At 41.4% G+C, this 26926-nt stretch overlaps 2 protein-coding genes across 2 annotated transcripts in view; one reads left to right on the top strand and one right to left on the bottom strand.

Annotated features, from left to right (window-relative positions):
• Nucleotides 1–10061, bottom strand: part of LOC121550478 (homeobox protein cut-like 2) — a 136969-nt gene extending 126908 nt beyond the window's left edge. The window contains exon 1 of the mRNA XM_041862746.1: nt 9748–10061. Within this exon, the coding sequence (XP_041718680.1) occupies nt 9748–9810 (63 nt within the window). The 5' untranslated portion in view covers nt 9811–10061. The remainder of the gene's footprint in view (nt 1–9747) is intronic.
• Nucleotides 10062–18477: 8416 nt separating this feature from the next.
• Nucleotides 18478–26651, top strand: LOC121550680 (serine/threonine-protein phosphatase PP1-gamma catalytic subunit A). Its single transcript, XM_041863036.2, has 7 exons — nt 18478–19100; nt 21642–21773; nt 21898–22128; nt 22285–22389; nt 22688–22911; nt 25400–25534; nt 26012–26651. Exons 1-7 carry the CDS (start codon nt 19046–19048, stop codon nt 26099–26101), a joined length of 972 nt encoding a protein of 323 aa, XP_041718970.1. The 5' UTR covers nt 18478–19045; the 3' UTR covers nt 26102–26651.
• The last annotated feature ends 275 nt before the right edge of the window (nt 26652–26926 follow it).

Below are 26926 nucleotides of genomic sequence, written 5' to 3'. Positions count from 1 at the left end.
TAGACGGACGCAGGGTTCACACCCTGCCCAAAAGGCTATGGGCGGTGAGGCCGGGGTCCACTAATACTTTTATCTCTAAAGGAAAACCGGTGCCTGAACATTAACTCTTTGGGGGCATTTGTAATAAGCTGGTGTTATTGACTTTTGCCATGGAACCGCATATGGCTACACTGGATGCATCCTCCCTTTCATATTTCAGCCACCACATAAACCCAATGAAACAATGGCCATCTGGGCTGCTGGTGATATCTATTGGGATATGCAATATGTTTTAATAGTGCCGTCTACCGCTACATGCTATCTAAATAAAAATCCCTCAGTTGTTGAGGGAGTTCACTTCATATCAAACATAACTGAATAAATCAAATGAGAGGATAACTCTTCAAATTATGTTCACTAGGAGGAATTCAAAGCTCGCCTGGGCAACCCCCTTGATTATTGACTCCATACACTTACCCCCTTATCATCACACAGACAATTAAAACAGCTAGAGTGGCACCCCCACCACGGCAGAGAGTCATTCAGTAATCAGGGCATCTCTCCCTGAGAGGGTGAGGCACAAGGGTGGGGCACACTGTTGGCAACCGCTCCATTGCCATGAGTTCTATCTATCACCTTGGTGATCATGTTCCAGTGCATCCGCCCAATCTCTCTAAGGGATAAGCACTACAGGAAAAACAGGCACCCCCCTGCGTATTCCCGAGATGAGCCGATCAACAACAGCAAAACACATATCAAGTCAAAGTAGCAACGACAGAGAGGGGAGTAAGTTCATATTCACAAACTGACTGCTCCCAGATGAAAAGTATAGTATACCCAAGCATCAAGCCATTGTCAATTTAGAGGACAAATAGATAATAAAGTCCATGCTGGGGTTGAAAGGTATATTTATAATATAATCCAAAAGAGATTCATGAACTTCAAGGTTGAGTTCTTTGAGAGAGAGAGAGTGCTTGATGAAACGGAATGAGTTTAGCCTTCAATAGGTATAGGCCTATTTACTCCCACTCTCTGCCACTGCACACGCTCTCTGCTTATCCTGCATCTGATGCCAAGAACATTTACTGTTGAGGTCAACATCCCTGCCATGATTGAACCAAACCAAGGGCATCCCATGGGGGGAGGGTCGGGGGGGCTAGGCAGGACACACACACCTCTCCCATTTACACAAATGCAATTTCCACATCTCTTTCCCTCAAAGTGACTATGCACATAACTCAGAGATCCACGTGGGCTCTCCAGATGGCGATGTCACAACGAAGAGAAAACAAGGTGTGGGAGATGCACTATCAACATTCAAAACACTGTGAAAACAGTAGTAGACAAAATACAACAACCAATGTCAAATGTGTTTCATACACAAGCACTGCAAACAAATTGTAAATATGTGATGTAAATCACAAGGTGTTTTGTGTGTAGTATGGCTATGGCTAATGAGCATGTGCTATATATAACATTCATCCACCACAAAATTCCTCAGTCACTCAAAAAATTGGTTTCATATTATGCACACACATGCAATTTGAGAGCAACATGAACTCATCCTCTGTGCAAAGACAGTCATGCTGCCTACAGCTACAACTCCTGATGTGAGGAGAGAGAGCACCTAGGGTAAGGGATGCACCTTAAATGCTGCCCTGTTCAACAATAGGTCCACTGGTATCATAATAAAAGGCACTGGCCCTTAGGTTTAAACCTCCATATTCCTGCTCTTCAGGGTTTTCTTCCTCCAGCCCCATCCTGCAGAAGCCTGGAGCAACGTTTAGCTAAACCTGCTGGCCTACGTAGGCAGAGAGAGTCCCCTGAGGGCTGAACAATCAGACAATTTCAAGATCATGAAGCATTAAACCAATCCCGGCAGGGTACACTAATTAAACAGCCGAGCCCGGTACAACCAACCAATCCCCACAGAGCAATTAAATCCATCCCCTCTAAAACACTGTAGAACCTGTCTGGGGAAAACCGCAGAGGAGAGAGAGAGAGGGGGGGGGGAGAGAGAGAGAGAGAGAGAGAGAGAGAGAGAGAGAGAGAGAGAGAGAGAGAGAGAGAGAGAGAGAGAGAGAGTATATCAAATGAATCTGGAAAAAAGGGAATGCAGTAAGAGACTAACAAGGGAAATTGAAAAGGAACGATTCAATTCAGCTCTTTGTTCTTCTTCTTCTTTATTTCATTTTTAATTACGATTCAAAATGCCTGAACAGTCCCTTTGTTTTAACTGAGGAGGGGGAGTCTGTGACCACATTATAATGCAAAAACAGTGACCCTGTTGCCATGAAAGATTGCATATTTAATTCAGATTAGAGAGTTCAGGAACCACCTTGAAACTAGCAGAAAGGGAGGACCGCCTCAGGGCCTACTTTAGACACGCGCAGAGCTGCTAACACAGTCGCAACACACAATCAATACCCCCAACGTCCTCCGCCACCAAAATAAATTAGAAAGTGACAACAGAAGAATGACATCAGCTGCAATTCCAAAAGAAGCGGTTGCATGGAAACGGAGGCGTGTAGAATGGGGAGCGGGGAGCATGGCTATGTGGGGGCAGAACTGATCTCTTGGTCATTGCTCTCTTTCATCCCTCAGGACATAGTGACTTCATCAGTCAGATCATTAAGGAAACACACTATAAAGTATTTGTGCGAAAGACTGAAAAATCCTTATGAAACACGTTCACTTTTTTTAATGTACATTTGCGGTCTATGTTGTTTGAAAACTTAGGCCAAAATCAATCAATTAGAAAAAGGTAAAGGAGCCAAATGTGAGGGGGCAATCAGTCTAAGCCACACAAGTCTCCATTTACCCACTAAAGCGCATACATCTTTAGACCCATCAATGTTCATTGACAGAGCAAGACATCAATCAAGGACCCAATGAATGAATGAATGAATGAATGAATGAATGAATGAATGAATGAATGACACTATTATTTAATCTACATTTGTACGGCGAGTAGCAGAAAGATATCTCCTCCCACGTTAACTGTTATTTAGATAGAAGTACAGCGACAAGACAAATGCATTTTCCTCATGATGTTGAAAAAAAGCAGAAATCACCAAAGAAGAGATATGACAAGAGCAGTAGTGACAGAAGGAAAACAGTAGTCTGGATGGAGAGATAGACTTGGTCTCTCTTTTCCTCGAGTGAGGCGGTGTATTAATCATAGAGCAGTGCTTCACGTCTCCAATTCCGGTTCCTCTCCATTAAAAATGATAAACTGTTCCTCTTAAAGCCACTCGCTCGCTTTACAGTTCCAGTCTGCACCTTTCGTAGTAAAAAAGCAGAACTCTTCTCAGATTTATTCTATCCTGCTCCCATTGTTGGAGATGAATAAGAGAGTAATTAACTGGAGCGAGGGTAGCAGCTGCACAAAGACAGGACTGGCTAACATAACAAGCCTGATCCATCTGTTTTTGCAGTAACACACCTTTTGTATTATTTCGATTAAATGGAGGACATCTGCTTAGCAATAACAAATGCAGTTTGGATTCTCAAAAGAACCACTGAAAGAAAGGGGCCATCTTTTCTCAGATCTTCCCTCTTCTGTTTAAATGAGGACAAATGGGCCCTAGAAAGATGTGCAATGCAGAGCCCACCGTATTTCTCCTCTCCAGTAAACACTTTGAGCAATGACACATAATAAGAGCCCTACGATCCCCATAGAGACCCTTGAGAAGAGCAGGGAGGCATTGATCTCATGAGCGTAGGGGCCCAGGAGCACCCTTCACACTACGCTCACCTCTGCTGCACAACATAACAGGCCCGCCAGCATCACCACCACACATCATACACCATACAAAGGCCAGCGCTCGCACAAAAACCAGGGTCTCCTTTTTTCTCTCTGTAGGACAAAATGGACAATAGAGGGAATGAATTACAGCCACTGAAGCCCTGCCAAATACAGCAGAGGAAGGGTGGAATAGGGACGAGAGAGAGAAAGATTGAGAGAATGGAGGAGAATGGAGGAGAATGGAGGAGAACGGAGGAGAATGGAGGAGAACGGAGGAGAATGGAGGAGAACGGAGGAGAACGGAGGAGAACGGAGGAGAATTGAGGGGATTCAATGTAAGCTCAGTAAAATGAAAAAGAAAGGCTGGGTGTTCAATACGTCTGCAATGCCATCACAGTCAAAACAAATAAAGAGAGGCCACTGTAGAGACACACAGCTCAATATGGACTCGCTGGGCAGGGGACTGGCTGGCTGTCAGCAGGGAGAGAGGACACAGATTTATACCCATACCGATGAGCCATTACCTCTCCCCTGAATCTTCCGCCTCCCCTCGCCCGCTTGCCTGACGCAGTGCTAAGGAAGAAGAGCCTGCCTCCTGCAGACTAATGTGTCCCTGAAGTTTTGTTAAAGCTGGTTATTTACTCCTGCAAGGCAATTGCTTCAGCCTAGGGGCAGCAGAATAAAAGAAACAGGAACATGAAAAAGATCATGCCTTTTGCGAGAAAGCACTGTCAACTACCAAAGTGGGATTACTGCTGAAGAATTGGGTGCAGGCTTTGGATAGGATAGGGCTTTTAGGTAGGTCTGAATGCTTAAGCAGAGGGTGAGACACCCGAGAAGAATCATAAGGGTCATGAACAGATGATCAAAAACTAATCTATGATTCTTAATAATAATATCTAAATGTATATCCTTGTTAGAAATAGTCTCACACTGTTCAAAAAAGAAAGCCTACTAGGAGTTTTGTGAAAGCATGAACTTATCATCATACAAAGACATCATCACGCACCCATATCAAACCGAGAGTACTTATCCTGCAAACAGGGAGATGAATGAGGCAAAATGGCTGTGGATGGCGGGTATGGAAATCTGCTTGAAGGAAGGTCAAAGTGATTAAGCTGACATTAATGACAGGTCTACTCTTTCTGTGGGAATGTTCACTGTAGCTGTCTCTAAACCCATTTGTCATTCCGCTCCAAACACTGAAGCATCTGCTTTGAAGTCTCTACCACTAATGCTACACAGAGGTTAAATAGCTTAACGCTGAAGTCAGTTTCACTTCTCTTTCTAATGTTGCCTGCATTTTATGTACCTAGGTTACGGCTCCTGGATTTCACAACTCAATTTAACCCAGCTAGTCCTGTAAAAGCTCTCTCTTTTCTTATTTCCTTTGTTATCACTGTCAAAGAATAAGAGCGGGGCTTATGGCAAATGAGACCATGACAGACGTAAACCTTCTGATATCTCCCAATGAGGAGGAAGTGTGAAAGCATGTTTGAAGAATGTTTATCTAGCTTGACATGGATGCAACACAGACCTGTGGTGGTGATGCTGCAGCTTATGTCCCACTGCTTTTTAAAACTATGCTTAATCCACTGAGGCCTTTTGAGAGAGGTCAGTCAAAGAGATTGCAGTGACAGCTCTAAAGGGATGGACATATCTTTCCCTTACTCTAGTAGCATTTTTTTTAGCTTCAAAGCTTAGTATCCATCTCTGACTCTGCATGTGTTTGTATGTGGAAGTGAGTCAATAAAAATCTGCACGTTTGCATTACCTTGCATGTATGAGTATGGCTGTCCTTACCTGATTAATATGTACCCTATGGAGGAGGTAAGTGTGCACATGCCTACGCACAGGTCTGTGTGTGCGTGTATGTGTGTGCAAGAGTGTGTCTGTCTTTGTGTGCATTTTCTCATTGCATACCCTGGGGCTCTGTCTCCATCCATGCTGCCTCCCTGGGTTGCCCATGCTGTTTGTTGTTGAGGCTATCAATGGCTGCCTCAAGAGCTATTCCCCCCTCCCCTCCTTCATAGATCACTCATTGGACACAGCTTTCTCAGGACACAAACCCTAACCCTCCTCTCAACCCTATAGTGCCCTAGACCTGGCATTTCCGGTAAATTATTAGATTAGGTAGCGCCTAATGTTACAAAAACAATAGCGAGAAACAAATCTATTAAAGCATGAATGAAAGGGAAACAGAGACCTGTTTTCACAGCCAATTTGAGATTGCAGGGTTGGGTTTAGGGGGGCGGGAGCTGCTGGCAAACGGCGCACAGAGAAAGCAGCCAGGCTCACAGGCTGCAAAGCAATTTCACTGTTTGGCAATACTGTTGTCTCTGTCTGTGGATTAGAGCTGACATTAGAGCGCCTGAGTCATGCTAAATGTAGAACAATCACAGCCTTTTGTTCATGATCTAGACTCAATCCCTCAGAGAATGATGGAGAGAAGAGTATGGAGATGCATGGGGCTGGAAAATGGCATCAAAAAAGCATATTGCTAATAAACCATTTAAAATGAACACAGCATTCTATCACTATAAGACAACAGAGGGATCCTCTAATGAATTCAATATAAACTGGGACCACAGTAATGATATTAAGCTCAAGTTAGTGAGTACATTTGGATCCGCTTACCTGAAACTTTGAAAAACCACATTGCATTACACATCAAAATGTACCTGATTGATAGTTGATTACTTTAAAGAAATATTCTTCTAAATACATGATATTTCCTCAATTCTATTTTGGAGAGCTAATGTGTGACTTTATATACGAATACAATGTACAATGTTATTACAATGTAATAACAACGTAATAACTTCTCGTAAACTGTGTCCTCTTGTAGTCTGACCTCACCTTGGGTCTGAGAATGCTCCCTACTGGCTGAAAGATCTCCTGGGCTTTCTCCCTGTTGGCTGAGAATTGGCTTGGGCCTGACAGGAGCTGGGAGGGCAGCTCCTGACCCGTCCTTTTCCACGGTCGCCCACGGAAATGCCATCTGGCTGGTGTGAATGATTACCACGGCAATGGCCATGTGACCTGCGGCCAGCGGGAACCAAGGTCACTCCACTTCCATGCTCTCACTTTCCCTGTTCTGTTTTTATTAAGCTGTGGATGAATCATTCATCTCAGACTATTCTACCACAGAAATCTAGTTCATAGACATGTTATATTTCACAATCCTGTTTGTTGATATTGATAATAGCACTGAAAGGGAGATGGATTAAAGTATGTCTGTGATCAGAGGGGCATGTCACACTTTGATCTGGAATAGATTATTCATAGCAATGTTCTTTAAATAGACACCAGGATGGTGAATTGAAATGAGGAGACAACGAAAGTACTCTGATAATGTAACATGTCATGTGACATATTAATTTTCCATGGCATCGATATACCAAAGAGCAAGAATAAACTAAAAGATCTCCCCTGAGCTTCAATTATGTCTCACTTAGTTTATAAGCATGTTATTACAGGCCACCTGTAGCTCAGTTGGTAGAGCAAGGCGCTTGCAACGCTAGGGTTGTGGGTTCGTTTCCCACGGGGGGCCAGTATGAAATATGTCTGCACTCACTAACTGTAAGTTGCTCTGGATAAGAGCGTCTGCTAAATGACTAAAATGTAAATGTAATTACCCTTTGCTGGTGGTGATCTCCCGATATAGATTGCCACTGGTATCCTTTACATTATGAACTGAATTTCTAATTGTCAATATGCAAATACGACCTTGACAATTATGGAAAACCATCTCATCAAACTAGCAATGCACAAAATAGAAGATGATTTTGACCCTGGACAGACATACAAATTGTAGCCTAAATGTTATGCTGAAAGAATTTGTGTCAGTAACAGTTGATTAATTGAATCATTCATAAATGACTGTAGGTATAGAGCTGCAATATACACTGAGTGTGGAAAACATTAAGGACACCTCCTCTTTCCATGACAGACTGACCAGGTGAATCCAGGTGAAAAAGATGATCCCTTATTGATGTCACTTGTTAAATGTGACTGCAACTCAAAATTAGGAAGATGTTGTTAATGTTTTGTACACTCAGTGTATAGGTATAGGTTTTATAGTAATTTCTATAGATTCTAAAGTGTTTACTTCACTACATAAACTCCAATATGACTGACATCAATATTGGGGTTTTCAAGATGTTTCTATTGAGTAATATTGAGGTCTCATTATTCAGAAACGACATGTTAGACATGTTATTCTTTTCAACCTTGCATTATGAACATTAAGTTTTAGAGTTTTAATGTCATGTGCACAAGTACAGTGAAATGCCTTTCTTGCAAGCTTTAAACCCAACAATGCAGTAATCAATATCAATGTAGTACTAAAAATAACATAAGTTAGAATGACTATGTTACACAGAAGATCAGTGGCCTTCCTCAACGTTGTCATAGATATCTGGATCTTTTAGGTTGGAAATACTTTTTTGGAGCTCATCTTAGCACAAAAGCTTTCAGACCTCATTCAGGTAGGAAAAGGGAATTTGCTAATTGAATTAGTCTACTGAAACCTGAAAAACGGTCATTACATGAGATATTTGATTCTAAACATTGGCCACTAATGCAGGGTTGCGGCAAACGAATGATGTAAAAGCATACTATTTTGTAGGCTAACAGGCAAGATGTGAATGAACCCCGACGTAACACAACAATAGCTCAACTCGCCCTTTGGATCCCCGACTACATGAGTAGTCCAGCGATTGGGGGGCTGAATAACAATCAGCTCTGATTTCTTCTCGGTAGGCTTTTCCGCAGGACCTGACTTGCCATGCTCCTGTCATTTCTCATGTTACAGAACATCAATCATACGGCAGACAGTGCCCTTGCTCTGGCCGAGCCTGATTTACGAACATTAGCGGGGAATACAATTACACAGTCCTTGCCCGAATAGCCTAGTGCTCACAATGCGGCTTGAGATAAGGGAAGGGGGGTGAAAACAGAAAACCTTATTTCGTACGGAGACGCACAGATGAGCGAATTACATTGTCAACACCGTGGCTTTTTAGTGATGTCAAGTCTTACAGAAATGTTATTGAAACTGGTTCATTAAAAATGCTATAACATATGATATTTAGCATGTCAGCAATAGATTGTAAAACTATTTGTGAATTTACTAGGCAAGTTTGTAAAACCGACTGGATCATAGACAACTTTGTTATAACCAATTCAATATATGGGCTGTCTATTTTGTAAAAACATCATTCAGATGTCTGACTATTGATCACTGAACACGCTTTGCATTTAGCCTACACACTATAATAATTTTACACGCATGTTTTAACGCGCACCACCGGAATGACCAATAGCCTAAATAGGCTACATGATAACGTCATAGGTAGACTAAGCCTATCTTCTAGTTTTTCTGATTGGGTTATTGTCTAAAAGATAAATAATAAACAGTCAATCAATTAGGCTATCCAACGGTAGCCTGGCTATATGGCTTGAATAAGCGATTAAGATTATTTAGCAGATGAACAGAAAAAAACTTTCATCAATCTAATTGTGCAAACAAAGTTGATTTATAAGAAAAAACATTTTTATCGTACATACAAAGTAGAACCAAATGTCGCTAAAGAGATGCAGTAGAATGCACGATCATCATGACACAAATTGAATAAAACATTAAACTGGTAAAAAGTTACGTACTTGGAGCAAATTCATGAGGGCATAAAAAGTTTCCATTTCCAATCTACACCATGATGAGCACTATAAAGAGAGAATCGTATAAAAATATAAGGGCTTTGTCGGCGGTGCTGATCCCAGCCGTGAACGCAGAGGGAAGGCTATACAGAGCGCCTGTGCTACTCAATGGTCCGTGCTCCATCGCTGATCAATGATTGAACTGAACAAAGGCAGAAGAGGATCAATTTCTAATAACTATCAATGCAACGCCGCCGATTTCTTTCTCCATTCGTCCACAGTTTACATATTCACATAATTTTAAAGTACATAATGCTATATGAACAGATATAACCAGAAAGGTAAAGGATAACACTAACCTGAAGCCGCCGTAGATTAAATTTCTTCCAATATTGAAACATCGATCCCACATCGGCGGCCATCTTGGGGATATTGAAGAGATTTTTTTCAGCGGCTGCAATAAATATGTGGGCTGGATTCCCCTCGTTAAACAACGTTTTCGATTAGGCTACTCGTTCTACTTCAAAAAAATAAAAACATGAACACATGAAAGTCCACTGAACTAACACAAATATGTTTGTTAAAAAGCAGTGATATCCCGGTGGACCCCAAGCGTTTTTCTTCTACAACAAAAAAAAGATTTTCCATGCATTGGTGCAGACCTGGATATTAACTGGACAATTGCACTTGATTTTGGTTTGGCAAAGTTATCAATACTGACGTAAGGGGTTGACCACAACCTTCTGGAAAAGGGAAGGAGAACAACAATGTGATCTATGCATATTGTGTTTATGGAACTCCGTCTACAATGGTATGAATAAAACAGTTGAGTCCATATCTTGAGTCCTAAATAATAGTAGTCTACCACTATTTATGTTTACACCTCTCCTTCCATTAGTTTAGGCTACAAATAACAGTGAATGGGTAGACCAGGCTATGCACTGAAAAATCTAAACCCATGAGGTGCATTTGGATTTCTGCTCATCTGAAGCAATCTGCGCAGATCGTAACCATTGCGAATGCATCTACTTCCTCTGGTGAACTAATAAAAAATGGTTTACTCTGTGACCATGTTAAATTATGACCATGTCAAAATGTGAAATAATACTGCAAAATTGCTTACATTTGCCTAATTTGAAATAATAACTTCATAATAACTTTCACTAACCTAACCTTTCACTGTCTAAACTTTGCTAAATGATTCCTACATATAGGCCTATAGCCAAACTAGTCACAGATTCTATATATTTCACATTTCCATTAAAAATACGTTTTTTATTATTTTAAATAAATAATATTAATTCTTATGTGAAAATGAATTGATCAATCTAACAACTGGATCTATATTTGATCTATATTTGATATCTGAACAGTGGCTGGTGAATTGTGGGTTAACTGGGTCTAAAGTGGGTAGGCCTATAATGCAGGCATAGACAAAATCCAAGTAGGCCTATCTATCTGGGATATAGACTGGTAGTTGATGATATGATATCTGTTTTAAAAACAAAGGTATACAGTGCATTTGGAAAGTATTCAGACTTTTTCCACATTTTCTTATGTTACAGCCTTATTCTAAAATTGATGAAATTCTTTTTTTCCCTCATCATTCTACACACAATACCCCATAATGACAAAATGAAAACAGGTTTTTAGAATTTTTGCAAATGTATAAAAAAACAAAACATAAATACCTTATTTACATAAGTATTCAGACCCTTTGCTAGAGCTGGCCGCCCGGCCAAACTGAGCAGTCGGGGGAGAAGGGCCTTGTGGTCAGCGAGGTGACCAAGAACCCGATGGTCACTCTGACAGAGCTCCAGAGTTCCTCTGTGGAGATGGGAGAACTTTCCAGAAGGACAACTATCTCTGCAGAACTCCACCAATCAGGCCTTTATGGTAGAGTGGCCAGACGGAAGCCACTCCTCAGTAAAAGGCACAGGACAGCCCGCTTGGAGTTTGCCAAAAGGCACCTAAAGGACTGTCAGACGATGAGAAAAAAGATTCTCTGGTCTGATGAAACCAAGATTGAACTCTTTGGCCTGAATGCCAAGCGTCACATCTGGAGGAAACCTGGCACCATCCCTACGGTGAAGCATGGTGGTGGCAGCATCATGCTGTGGGAATGTTTTTCAGCAGCAGGGACTGGGAGACTAGTCAGGATCGAGGGAAAGATGAACGGAGCAAAGTACAGAGAGATCCTTGATGAAAACCTGCTCCAGAGCGCTCAGGACCTCAGACTGGGGTGAAGGTTCACCATCCAACAGGACAATGACCCTAAGCACACAGCCAAGACAACGCAGGAGTGGCTTTGGGACAAGTCTCTAAATGTTCTTGAGGGGCCCAGCCAGAGCCCGGACTTGAAGCTGATCAAACATCTCTGGAGAGTCCTGAAAATAGCTGTGCCGCGACGCTCCCCATCCAACCTGACAGCGCTTGAGAGGATCTGCAGAGAAGAATGGGAGAAACTCCCCAAATACAGGTGTGCCAAGCTTGTAGCGTCATACCCAGGAAGACTCGAGGCTGTAATCACTGCCAAAGGTGCTTCAACAAAGTACTGAGTAAAGGGTCTGAATACTTATGTAAATGTGATATTTCAGTATTTAATTTTTTATACATTTGCAAACAATTCTAAAAAACAGTTTTTGCTTTGTCATTATGGACTATTGTAGATTGATGAGGGATTTTGAAAAAAATAATACATTTTACAAAAGGCTGTAACGTAACAAAATGTGGAAAAGGTCAAGGGGTGTGAATACTTTCCGAATGCACTGTATGGGAAGCACTGAGTACCCTACCTAAAAAAAAGCATATGATTGATGTTATTGACAAATTGACACAAATGCTCTAAAAAGTGCCTTTAGAGTTTAAAAGGTGAATGTGATTATAAAGTCAATTACTGGATTATGGTCTGACTTTTGATTAAATGATAAATTAAGATGTTATAAGAGTATGTATAGCCTATGGTATCTGAGGGGTTACAAAAGTGTGTATTTCTGTTTCATCACATCTGGAGACTATAAGGACTCATCATATTAACATACTGTTCTTCAGTGGTAGCCTACTTTTGAAGAACACAGGTAGACACAGGTACAACGAATAGGAAGGTGATATACCATGCAGGCATTCATGTTCATCACAGTTTTATTTCACATATAAATTCTATGGTGACAACTCTGGAAAACCTGCCTCTGGTTACATGAAGGGGTTTGTAAGCCCAGTGAGGCTGCAGACGTATTTAATAACATACAGTAATGTATTTTTTTTCCATCTTACTTGACTCTCTGTACACCATAGACTAGCATTCCATATTTTGTAGTGGTGATGATGGTGGTGGTTCTTATACCAACTCTGTACTTCCAACAAATAATTTCCCTCCACTATTAACAGCATACCATATTCAGAGAAAAACTGGGCTTGAACAAGACCCGTTTTGGTATTGTCTGCCCCCCAGGCAATATGTAGATACAGTGGCTTGCGAAAGTATTCACCCCCCCTTGGCATTTTTCCTATTTTGTTGCCTTACAACCTGGAATTAAAATGGATTTTTTGGGGGTTTGTATCATTTGATTTACACAACATGCCTACCACTTTGAAGATGCAAAATATTTTTTCTTGTGAAACAAACAAGAAATAAGACAAAAAAAACAGAAACCTTGAGCATGCATAACTATTCACTCCCCAAAGTCAGTTCTTTGTAGAGCCACCTTTTGCAGCAATTACAGCTGCAAGTCTCTTGGGGTATGTCTCTATAAGCTTGGCACATCTAGCCACTGGGATTTTTGCCCATTCTTCAAGGCAAAACTGCTCCAGCTCCTTCAAGTTGGATGGGTTCCACTGGTGTACAGCAATCTTTAAGTCATACCACAGATTCTCAATTGGATTGAGGTCTGGGCTTTGACTAGGCCATTCCAAGACAGGTTTCCCTCAAGACAGAAACAGGTTTCCCTGAAGAATTTCCCTGTATTTAGCGCCATCCATCATTGCTTCAATTCTGACCAGTTTCCCAGTCCCTGCCGATGAAAATCATCCACACAGCATGATGCTGCCACCACCATGCTTCACTGTGGGGATGGTGTTCTCTGGTGATGAGAGGTGTTGAGTTTGCACCAGACATAGCGTTTTCCTTGATGGCCAAAAAGCTCAATTTTAGTCTCATCTGACCAGAGTACCTTCTTCCATATGTTTGGGGAGTCTCCCACATGCCTTTTGGCGAACACCAAACGTGTTTGCTTATTTTTTTCTTTAAGCAATGGCTTTTTTCTGGCCACTCTTCCGTAAAGCCCAGTTCTGTGGAGTGTACGGCTTAAAGTGGTCCTATGGACAGATACTCCAATCTGCGCTGTGGAGCTTTGCAGCTCCTTCAGGGTTATCTTTGGTCTCTTTGTTGCCTCTCTGATTAATGCCCTCCTTGCCTGGTCCGTGAGTTTTGGTGAACGGCCCTCTCTTGGCAGGTTTGTTGTGGTGCCATATTCTTTCTATTTTTTAATAATGGATTTAATGGTGCTCCGTGTGATGTTCAAAGTTTCTGATATTTTTTTATACCCCAAACCTGATCTGTACTTCTCCACAACTTTGTCCCTGACCTATTTGAAGAGCTCCTTGGTCTTCATGGTGCCGCTTGCTTGGTGGTCCCCCTTGCTTAGTGGTGTTGCAGACTCTGGGGCCTTTCAGAACAGGTGTATATATACAGAGATCATGTGACAGATCATGTGACACTTAGATTGCACACAGGTGGACTTTATTTAACTAATTATGTGACTTCTGAAGGTAATTGGTTGCACCAGATCTTATTTAGGGGCTTAATAGCAAAGGGGGTGAATACATATGCACGCATCACTTTTCCCTTATTTATTGTTTAGAATTTTTTGAAACAAGTTACACTTTTTTGTGTATGTCCATTACATGAAATCCAAATAAAAATCTATTTAAATAACAGATTGTAATGCAACAAAATAGGAAAAAACACCAAGGGGGATGAATACTTTTGCAAGGCACTGTACATGATAATCTGGAGCCATGTGAAATCACAAATATAGGCAGAAGCCATTAACTCAGGCCACTGTGATATACATCATAATGCAGTTGATTTACATCATACATCCCTTATAAAATGACTAAGAAGGGAAATAATATGCATATACTGTCATACTTTAGCAACTTATAGTTTATTACAATCTAAACCATATATAAGGGAGGAATTTCATATTCTCATGCCAGACAGAAAACACCTAGGGGGAATTCTGAAGGATGCTTATTAAAAGTTTCAGTATTATTGCGTTTTATTGGTGGCTTAAGGGTGGCAATGAGATGCAAGCCTCATATGAAAATAATAACATCTTAGTTAGCTGTGATTTATCTGGAAACTTAACATTCAAATCAGAGTTGATATGGAAGACAATTTCATGCCAGGGTTGTTGCAACAATAATCCCACTGGGCTGTGTGTTTTATGTAAATATATTGTCATCCAAGGTTGACTGAACAATGCGGCGCTTACTGATTTAATTCTCAAGCATATCGATCAATCACCTGAGTGAGTAAGCTCACATATGCTATTTTATCATGTTTTTAGCTGTTCTATGTACCTGTGCATTGAATGATGACCAACCAATATTGACAGGTACAGGAATAGATACAGGTGATGTCCACTTCTATTACATGAGTATCAAATGCAGTAGGTCAAGTAGAAGAGATGACCAAACAGAAGACGAACCAGCAAAAATGTACTGTATCAGTGGCTCGTTTTCAAAGAGCCAAGATCAATTTGGTTTGACATATTGAACGATGAGCTGCTAGCACTACCTACTGGACAATAGGGGTAAATGGTTTTCAAAGCCAAGGCAGTTGTATCCATTGCCACAATCCACTGTTATGACAACGCCTTTACAGTATAAAGCATGCTAATCAACAGTCACAATTTGGGCCTTCCATCCACTCTTAATAACCCAAAGAGCTGAGACGACTTGGACCACAGAGAAGGGTGAAGGCAACTAACAAGCTTACTGAGATTGACGTAAAAACATCCATGTGATGCCACTGAGAATGTTACATTTCTTCCTGAGGGAGAGCCTGAGGTGCAGTAGCTTTAGTGTTCTGTTATTCCGTTCTGGAGTATGGTGAAACAGAAACATTGCAGGTAAGTGTGTTTTCAGGGCAAAATAAGGACATTATGCTCACATGTTCAATAAGAAGTGTCCACTTTAGTGCAACCTTTTCTCTATTGATGTCCACTGGCTACCTGTCCCTCAAATAATTGACTTTAAAATGATCCTCCTGGTCCACAAAGCCCTAAATGGCATCGGACCTGCTTACCTGTCAGATCAACTCTACCCCTATGAACCTCCATGCACCCTATGGTCAATCCACAGCAAATTGCTTCTTGCACCCAGGACCCGGCTCCGAACAATGGGGGACCGTGCCTTTTCCTCCCACGCACCACGCCTTTGGAACTCCCTTCCTGACAACCTCAGGGCTGTTCAGACTGTTGGGGCTTTTAAAACAGGACTTACAGTAAGACTAATCTTTATCGGCTGGCCTACCCTTCCTCCTAGACTTTGATTGATGCTTTTATGATGTGGTTATATATATTTGTTTAGTATTTAAACTATTTTTCTATGTTAACTTTTATTTTATGCACTTTGAGATTATTCTTGTAAAATGAAAAGCGCTTTACAAATGTAATACATTATGATTATGATTATTATTATGATTATCTTGTTCACAAATTCGACTTTAATGTTTTGTCCTGTGAACAAGGATGTGCACTTGTAAACCTTCAAAACCAATCAATAAAAATACTGATTAAAAAAAACTAATTGTCAATTACAATTAATGAGGTATCAGAAATTCCTATTGGTATTGTTGCATGAATTGCCTTCTCCCCCATCATAAAACTAAGCTTGGGTAATAGGTAAAACAATCTGTTTTTCTGGGGAAGAGGAAAATCCCAGAAATAAAATGTTCATTGAGTGTCAAGTTCTACTGGAGGCTGAAAGATTTTGGGAAGAGGCACAGATGCCACAGGGAGGCTCAACTAGCTAGGTTAGATATATTCCAGGCCAGCACAGAGGATTTACATTTTAGTCATTTAGCAGACACTCTTATCCAGAGCAACTTACAGTTAGTGAGTGCATACATTTTTCATACTGGCCCACAGTGGGAAATGAACCCACAACCCTGGCACTGCAAGCACCATGCTCTATCAACTGAGCTACAGGGGACTACAGATGGCAGCAGCCATCAAATCCACCCAGAAGGTTGGCTGGCAGACTCCTTTGAAGTAGCAAAATGGAGTAGGTTAGGGCCGCGAGGAGTAATGGCGGCTGGTTGAGTTTTTTGAGTCGAAGTGACATGGCGGCAAATTCAAGATACAACAACCATTTGAACAGTTTGCTACTACAGCGGATGAAGGAGCGGAAAGAGCGTGGAGATGTGGAAATGGACAGTGAGGAAGAAGGAAAGGAGCGGGAAGCGGTGTGGTGAGGAAGATTGGCGTCAAGTAGGCCTACAAAAATAAAAACATTTACTCTGGTAGCTCAGAAATTAAACCTGATGAGAGTGAGGATGAATTACCTGTGGTGTCAGGTGCGCTGAAGACCGCTGAGGTCGAGCCTCGTCCCAATGATGATAAAGATGATTCTGGTCTAGTGGAAGTGAGATATTTGGAGAGAATGGATCCTTGCCTTCTGGCTGATCCATATGTGGTGTCAGGATGGGTGGAGAAGAGTTTGGGGACTGTTGAATCGGTGAAAGTAACTCGAGGTGGACTTGTGATGATTTTTTTGTGAGTCTTTCGTCCAGAGGGAGTGGGCGCTCTGCACCACATGCCTCGGGACAAGAACTGTGACTTGCTTTGCTCTCCGGAGCAGTATGCCGTTGAAAGGAGTGATAACTGGTGTGGCGTTAAGTGTTGAGGAGGATCAACTGAAATAGAAGATTCCCGGTGTCTGTGACGCCCGCCGTGTGGTGCGTCGCAGACCTGGTGGAGAGCATGGTGAAACAGAGAAGACACTGTCTGTCTTGCTGAGTTTTGATGCAGAGTCTTTACCCAACCATGTCAAGTTAAGATGTGTCAGTCATCCCGTGAGAGCTTTTGTCCCGAACTCATTACAGTGTTTTAGGTGCCAAGCTTATGGTCATGTTGCAGCAGTGTGTAGGAGGGAGATTCCTAGATGTGAGAAGTATGCAGGAGGGCATGAGTCAAAGGAATGTGTAGTGTATTCCCCTGTAGCTCAGTTGGTAGAGCATGGCGCTTGCAACGCCAGGGTTGTGGGTTCATTTCCCATGGGGGGCCAGTATGAAAAATGTATGCACTCACTAACTGTAAGTCGCTCTGGATAAGAGCGTCTGCTAAATGATGTAAATGTATCAGTGGAAAAAGCTGTGTGTGTTAACTGTATAGGGGTACCCATGTTGCTGGAGAGCAGAAGTTCCAGTGAGAGAAGGGCAGGTTGAGTTTGTCAGAGTAGTACAAAAGGTGTTGTATGCTTAGGCAGTGAAGAGAGTAGTAGAGGAAGATGGGTCCAGGGCAAGGATCCTAAGAGGTTCCATGTGAGTAGGCCGAGGCCAATAGAGAGTGATATGAATAACATGTGCTTCAGTAAGATTGGCTTCTTAGCATTCATAGCCATGGTTATCAACTGTACCGCTGAAATGGAATTGTAAATCACACAAATTAGATGTTGTAGTGGCCGCTGAAGAGAAGTACTTGGGTGTATGAGATTTTACTGCTGAAGAGTTACAAGGTGTGTTGAACGATAGTGTCCCAGGCAACCGGCTTGGTGTAGGATCAGATAGGGCCAAATAGTGGTGAGGTAGGGCAATTTTTCTTCCCTTCCCTTTCCTTTTTGTGTCACAAAAAAAAATGTGTAATGAATTCACGCTCCAGAACAGTAGGCGAAAAACAGATAAGAGAAATGCATGAATAGGGAGGCCACCTTACACTCCAGTACAGTAGGTGGCGATGTGTGCACCTTTCAGTTGGTTGTGATCCGCCATTACAAATGTAAAGAAGAAGAATCAGAGGAAGCGACACCACAACCTACATTTTTTTTTTTTTTTGCGTTTATAGCAATGGTTGTTAACTGTACTGCAGGGATGTCGCAGAAAATGTAGGTTGTGGTGGCAGCTGCAGAGAGGTATTTGGGTGTACGAGACTTGATGTCAGAAGAGTTACAGTGTGTGTTAAGTGGTGGTGTCCCGTCCTTTCAGGCTGTTGGCCTGAGGTAGGACTAGATATATTTAAATAGTCGATTAGGGTTAGATGGTAACGTTAGGTTATTTATTTTTATAAAAGTATAAGGGAGGCACACTCCAGTCTAGTAGGTGGCGGTAATGCAACATTTATTAGATGCCAACAGCCATTAAACCTCATCGAAGAAGAAGAAAAATAAGAATCAGAGGGCATTGCTAACAGCTAACGTTGATTTTGTCCCGGTAGAAGGCTAATATTAGGTGTTGTTTTGGAGATTTGTTAAACACAAAGATGTTGAAGTAGGTGATAAGGTATAAGATAACCAGTAACAGGGTATCATTTCTACACGTTTTTGTTTTCGGAACCAGTAATTTCACGAAGCGAACTAATCGTAGCTACTTAGCTAGTAACCAGCACTAGATTTGCACTTTGCACTGCTCACTCAGGCCTTTTTTTCTGCGTCGCTATGGCCGATGTTGATAAACTCAATATAGACAGTATCATCCAGCGTCTTTTAGAAGGTAAGAAGACTACACCAATGTAACGTTATTTATGCAGTAATATTATCGGTTCACTTTGTTAGTGAGATCACTGTTTGCTAGTTTTAGCTAGCGAACGTCGTTAGCTGTTGATGTCGCATGTTGACTGGGTATATTTTAGCTAACGTTAGCTAGTAGTTAACGTTAGTGCATGCTGTTGTTGCCATAGTTAGCTAATGTTAACGTAAAGCTAGTTAGCCAGCTAGCCGCCTAAACTCAACTATTTACGATAGAGTTGATAGGCGACTAGTGTGGGCTGACAGGAGTTCCGATGTCACATAAATTTTTATTTTTTTATATATATATATAAAATAACTATACCTAGGCAGCCGATAGTGGGCGCTAGATCTGCACTATCGTCCCCCTGGCCTGGACCGTCTCGTACTAAAGCCTTCTCCATTCAGGCTGCAAAGTCAAAGGCATACGTTTTATTAAGACTATACACATATTTTTCCAGTTTCTTTTCCGACGGCCTGCAATAAAGCTAGTTACATTTTACATGTTAGTCATTTAGCAGACGCTCTTATCCAGAGCGAATTACAGTTAGTGAGTGCATACATTTTCATACTGCATCCAGGAGGCTAGTTACATTTTACGTTAGTCATTTAGTAGACGCTCTTATCCAGAGCGAATTACAGTTAGTGAGTGCATACATTTTCATACTGCATCCAGGAGGGAAATGATGCCTTTGCAGCCTGAATGGAGGATGCTTTTTTACGAGCCTGTCCACGGGGGACAGGAGTGTATTTATTACCGGCTGGGCAAATCTATTTTAAACGATTGTGCAGATCTAGCGCCCAATATAGGCTGCCTAGGCTACAAAAACGAAGAATAGCTCGCATTTACACAGGACAATGTCCATCGTAAATCGTCGTTTAGTCAGTGGTGTAGTGGTGCCTGGAGAAGTGGGTATACTCTAATTTTGCCAAAAATGTCCCAAATGACCTGCCCAGTGAAGGAAAGGTGTGGGAAAATTCGGACAAACCCTAAATGACCTAAAATGAGTCAGACCAACCCAAGCTGTACTATTCAATAATGCAAATAGTAGGCCAACTATTGAAATAGATCAATGAGGCTGTCAACTGAGTCTGATTTTAATCTGGTTTTCGATCTCACGTTTTTTAAATAGAAAAACAACAAAATTGGATGCAAGTCAACAACAATGCTTAAACCACATCAGGAGATTACTTTTGAGGTCTGGGAAACATCTAAGATTGCTCTTTAATTCAACTGTGCAGGCACCTAGCACTGTTTGGTTCGCAGTGTTTCTGTAGAGCACATGAGATGGAGTTCGCAAAACAAATGAATTGATGCAAATAATCATGATATAATTCTTCCAGGTAGGCTAAGCTACATTGTAGCTAGTTAACATTTAATTGAGAAGAGAAAGCGTCCCTATATTTTTCCTGCTCCTTAATTGTTTGAAACCAGGACATTTTACTTCATTTTATGAGGCATTTCTTACCTTGCTTCAAAGTAGCCTATAGCCAAAGTCCCACCATAGAAACGTGGAGGCAATTATTTTATAAAGACTTCCTCATATGCGCTCTCCTGTTCTATTGGTTTACAAATTAACTTTCTTTAATTGTCTAGCAGCCAAAGGCATTATCCTAGTCATATTAGCAACACGTGATAGATGTTGCTTCTTTAGATCTCCCCTATTTCAAAATTTCTAACGGATATTTCCATCTCTGTCCGTGAAACCTCTCATGTGCGGTTCGCATTTTAGAATGGTGTTTTCCCACAAATTGCATTTTGGAACATTTGCGCATAGGCCTACCGCCATGTGCACATTGCTGCGATTAAAATGTGTAGAAATAATAGTTTATCGCCTCCCGAGTGGCGCAGCGGTCTAAGGCACTGCGTCGCAGTGCTGAGGTGCCACTACAGCCTGGGGAGCTGTAGTGGTGCAGCGCCATCCAGGTTATGGGAGGGTTTGGGGGGCTTTCCTTGGCTCATCGCACTCTAGCAACTCCTTGTGGCGGACTGGGTGCCTGCAAGCTGACTTCGGTCGTCAGTCGAATGGCATTAATAAATCAATAGAAATAAATTAGTTTATCAACATTTTTAAGCTAAACATTCTGATCTGTTCCATCAGCCTTATACCTCCACTACACTACTTTGATACGCATCGTGGGGATTAAGAAGTGAGTATACTCAATGCCCACAAAAAAAAGTGGGTATACGGCATATACCTGCATATACCCTCCACTACACCACTGAGTTTAGTCGGCTAGTTAGCCAGCTAAACAAATTAGTTTGTCCCGGTCGTCAAATTTTTGAAAAGTTCAGTCAAATTAGCTAGTTAGCTAACATTGCTTTAGCTACATGATCCATGGCACTGTCCCAGCTATCTGCCTCAGTCAGTGAAAGATTAAGTAAATAGCATGAGTAATCTGATATGATGGTCACCACTCACTCCCCTATCCAGAAGACATTAACAAGATATGGTGGCAATGAGCATGACGGCAAACTAGGTAGATATATTTGCTTGTAGATTAATCTGAATTGTTTCTTTTTTAGTCAGAGGCGCAAAACCTGGTAAGAATGTGCAGCTGCAAGAGAATGAAATCCGAGGATTGTGCCTCAAGTCCAGGGAGATCTTTCTCAGCCAACCTATCCTTCTGGAGCTTGAAGCCCCCCTCAAAGTCTGTGGTGAGTAACCATCGCTATTTGGTGAAAAATAACTGTTACATGAAGTGTCTTCTACCCCCTTAGACCCCATGAGGGATGTGGACTATAGCTACATCTTGAAGTTGAAATTGTTTGTTTTCTGCAGGTGACATCCATGGGCAATATTACGACTTATTGAGGCTTTTTGAGTATGGGGGCTTCCCTCCTGAGAGCAACTACCTATTTCTGGGAGACTATGTGGACAGAGGGAAGCAGTCTCTGGAGACCATCTGTCTGCTTCTAGCCTACAAAATCAAATACCCGGAGAACTTCTTCCTGCTGAGGGGAAACCATGAGTGCGCCTCCATCAACAGAATATATGGATTCTATGATGAGTGTGAGTGATGTGTGCGGCTGTTGTAATAATTATAGCCCTGCGCTCTCTGACAAAGTACGGCATTTGTATGTACATAGATTGCATTTTGTTATAAGTTTGTGTTATATGCATTGCCTAGCTTACTATCATCCTAACGTGTTATTATTATTATCCTAGGTAAAAGAAGGTACAACATCAAGCTCTGGAAAACATTTACAGATTGTTTTAACTGCCTCCCTATCGCTGCCATTGTTGATGAGAAGATCTTCTGTTGCCATGGAGGTAAGTTGCGCTGTTGTCGGTAGGTGCACTTGATTCTTTTCATTTCTTAGGACAAATAAAACGCAAGACCAAACAAATAAATAGGAGCACAAGGCTTTATTGTTGGCTTTTCTACAGAAATGTTTGGCGATCGACTATGCCTTGACGGTTGGTGACCACTGCTCTAAGACATTGCTATGATATTGAGAAATGTTATTCCAATTGTTCTTCCTGTCTTTGGAATTTTTACACAAGTTCTGATTGGAATTGACCTCATTCCGGTTGTTCATCTGTATTCATCTTCTTCCGTGTCTCTCAGGGTTGTCACCAGACCTCCAGTCCATGGAGCAGATCAGGCGTGTCATGCGGCCCACTGACGTCCCTGACCAGGGCCTCCTGTGTGACCTGCTCTGGTCTGATCCAGACAAGGATGTTCTTGGCTGGGGAGAGAACGACAGGGGCGTCTCATTCACCTTTGGATCAGAAGTGGTGGCAAAGTTCCTGCACAAACATGACTTGGATCTGATCTGTCGCGCCCATCAGGTATGTTGTCTACAAACTGGTAACTGCCAAAATAAAGAAAACACCAACATAAAGTGTCTTAATAGGGTGTTGGGCCACCACGAGCCAGAATGGCTTCAATGTGCCTTGGCATAGATTCTGGATGCGACACCATTCTTCCATGAGAAATGCCATCATTTGGTGTTTTGTGGATGGTGTTGGAAAGCGCAGGCTCCGGCGCCGCTCCAGAATGTTCAGTTGGTTGAGGTCTGGTGACTGAGATGGCATATGGTTTACACCATTTTCATGCTCATCAAACCATTCCGTGACCACTTGTGCCCTGTTGATGGGGGCATTGTCATCCTATGGGGGCATAGCCATGGTAGCCAAAATAATAGCCTGCCCAGCATTTATATACATGACCCTAAGCATAATGGGATGTTAATTGCTTAATTAAAGACATGCTCCGGAACTTAGGCGACTAGTAAGTCTTTTTTAAACCTCACGCTTTGGGCTGGATGTGTTAATGTGTAATTCATAATCTATGAGCAGAATTACTGTTTTACCTCATTTAGCCACGAAATCCCTAGTTTAAAAGCGACTCTTTACTGGAAGCTGTGCGGTGCCATTTGCCCTACATTTTTCCCCCATGTGGGCCAGCCCAGTAGCAATTCGAGTTCCAGCCAATGAGCTTCAGCCCCTCGCCATTTGAGTGACAGCTAGCAAGATGCACACACCGCAGAGCAAGAGCGCAATGATGTGGTGCACATAATCTGTACATATGTGGCGTAGTATGCAATTTTCAGGGACCACTTTTGGCTCGTGAGCACTACTTTCAGAACTACTGGCTAAAAAGTATGCAAAAGTACCGGAGAATCTCTTTAACTCAGGAACCACACCTGCCTTAAATATACTTTGTATCCCTCATTTACTCAAGTGTTATCATTATTTTGGAAGTTACCTGTACATTCAGTGGTGTTCCGATCAGTACTGATTAGGGCTGTCTCCGACTAAAACTAATCTTGGTCATATGTTCTTTTGATCAATCAATTGGTTGAAATGTTATAACGTGTATTTTTCCATATATAGACACACCCTATGTTTTAATACAATCAACTATATGTAGGCTACTGAGCTTGTCTGATGCTTTAAGCACTGCGATTTAAAAATAAAGACACACAAATTACTAAAGAGGGAGCCAGAGATCAATATAGTCTAACCAGAAGAAAAAAACCTGCTGCTGCTGGCCTTCGAAGATTCTGCCCTTATGCTCCTGAAGTTGTTGGTAATAGGCTACAGCAGCGATCGGCAACCTTTTCCATTTGGAGTGCCAAGTTATCATATCATTTCTACTGATCTGCGTGCGTGCCAGTTATGATTTTTCATATCTCAAAATCAATGTCATGTGGTTAATCAAAATTCTATCTAACTGAAAATGATACAAATCTAAAAGTAACTTCTATTGCCAGTATGTAAAAATAGCCTACATAAGGCCAACAAATAGAAACATTGCAGCCTGCAGGTAGAAAATATCCTGATAAAAATAAATATCCTATAAATCACATTTGCTAAGCATGGCGTATCAACTATTAACTTGGTCCAGCCTAAGCTCATGCTAGCAAACTTGCAACATTGTAAAAATATTCTGGGCCCTCTGAGTTTCCCGAGCCAGTGAGCTCCTGACAGACAAATAGGCTATTTGCGCAAGGGATAAGAAGTAATCAGTTAGGCCTATTTAATTATGTTTCCACTGGATCAGAGCATGACATTTTTTCCCCTTTCATGCTAAGTGATTATCGAAAGGGAGAGAGCTGGAAAGATTTTTCAAATAGGCTACGTTGAGGAACTATTGTCATTCTCAATGGATGTAAAAACAGACTTTGTTTACTTGCTGTTTGAGGTCGAAGAAAAAATTACTTTGAGAAGCTCCACAGTGATGGTGAGTTAAGACAATCAGAAATAGTATCAGATCCCCAAATGGGCACATTTTATAGGCCTACATTTGCACGCAGGCCAGGTAGCCTAGGCCTACTTCTGTGCATAATCAGGTCCTTACTCAAGATTGACAGGAGCGCTCCAAACAAAAGACAATGAATAAATTTGACAACTCATAAATGGAATGAAATAAACAAACTTGTGTAGCCTAGGTTGTGTGCTCTGCAAACGTGTCCACTCCTACAATGAGAACGGTAAGACTGTAATAATAATAATATATTGAATGCATTAACAGAAATGACCGTGACCAAACACATTGTAGATTAGAATGGTACATGTACTAGTGGTGATACTGGTGTGCCATCCCCGCGGCCTCCACAATGGATTAGTCCACTGAGACAGGCGTGAATCAGACAGGTGTCTGGTGTGCCATTAAAAACAATATACTGCCACTGCTCGACTAAAAATATATTGGTCGACCAACAGTCTGTTGACCAGTCGACTAAATGGGGTCAGCCCTAGTACTGATAGTCTGGAGTGGAATGTATTGTTTTTATTTCAACCGAACTGTAGTCAATGCTCTTTTATCCGGCAGGTTGTTGAGGACGGCTATGAGTTCTTTGCAAAGCGACAGCTTGTGACTTTATTCTCAGCACCCAACTACTGTGGGGAGTTTGACAATGCTGGTGCCATGATGAGTGTGGATGAGACTCTCATGTGCTCGTTTCAGGTGAGGGATATTTCAATCATGAATGTACTCCATCTTATCACAGGCATGTAAATGTGTCGGTGATTGTATTAGTACTGTTGTGTATGGAGGTGTTAAAGGGACATTTCACAAGTTTTCATATTCATCTCCAGCACCACCCCAACATCGACATATGTGAAAATGGCTTGTTTATATGTTTTGTAGTAAAAAAGATAGAGGAAGATGTTCCCAATGACATCGGTGTGCATCATGTGATTTTTAACCAATTATGTGTAGTCATTGCCTACTAATTGGTTGATGTCACTGGAAACATTTATCTTCCTATCTTTTTTACTACATGCCAGAAACGTGCCATTTTCACATATGTTGATGTTGCGGTGGTGCTGGAGATGAAGGAACATTTAGAAATGTCCCTTAAAACTTATGACCGATGTGAAGACTATTCCAGTGGGCAAAACATAATCTTAGTTGGATTACTTGTATTCATTCCACTTGTAGATTTTGAAGCCAGCAGAGAAGAAGAAGCCAAATGGCAGCCGTCCAGTCACACCCCCACGGAACATGGTCACCAAGCAAGGAAAGAAATAAGGTGGACTTATGTCCTGCTCCCCGTTCTGCTTTTGTCTATTGCATCTGAAGGGTTGGTTGCCCTTTGTGCTGCCAATACTGAAAAGATATCCACTCCAACCTGATAAAGCGGAATGTTTAGTTGTTTTGTCCACAAGGGTAAATGGATATGTCACCATGAAAACCTCAGGGGTTTTGCACTCCATTGTAACTAGTCTTTGCCACATGACTGTTCAATCAGGAACAATGTAACAATATGGCTAATAATGCACAGAAATGCCTTGTTTGAAGCTGTGCACAGATTCTTCAATTTCTTCATTTCATGTCTCATCCATTTCTTCATCACCTGTTTCTCACTGTCAATGTCAATAATGAAATTAATGGTTCTTAAACAACTATGGAACTATCACAAGACACTTATGTTTATTTCGGTATAACTTTCTTTATCACTCTGCACCTGCATCCTCACCATTTTTAAAACAAGTATTGTGCTGAATTTAAATGAAGAAATAAAACATTCTTGTAATGTCTAAATCTTTCTAATAAACTTTTAGCACATTTGAGGTGGAAATTGGCATTTTAATTGTATTTATTTGAGGATTACGAGATAAGCTCAACATTGATTTAATTACTCCCATATATTGTGTACTACTAGAAGTGATGTGAAAGACATTGTAAAGTTACAGTACCAGTGAAAAGTTGACACACCTACTCATTCCAGGGTTTTTCTTTATTTTTTACTATTTTCTACATTGTAGGATAATAGTGACTACATCAAAACTATGAAATAACACATGGAATCCTGTAGTAACCAAAAAAGTGTTAAACAAATCAAAATATTTGAGA

Source organism: Coregonus clupeaformis, chromosome 18 (assembly GCF_020615455.1).
Source record: "Coregonus clupeaformis isolate EN_2021a chromosome 18, ASM2061545v1, whole genome shotgun sequence".
Lineage (NCBI taxonomy): Eukaryota > Metazoa > Chordata > Actinopteri > Salmoniformes > Salmonidae > Coregonus > Coregonus clupeaformis.
This window is presented reverse-complemented; position numbering and strand designations above follow the sequence as displayed.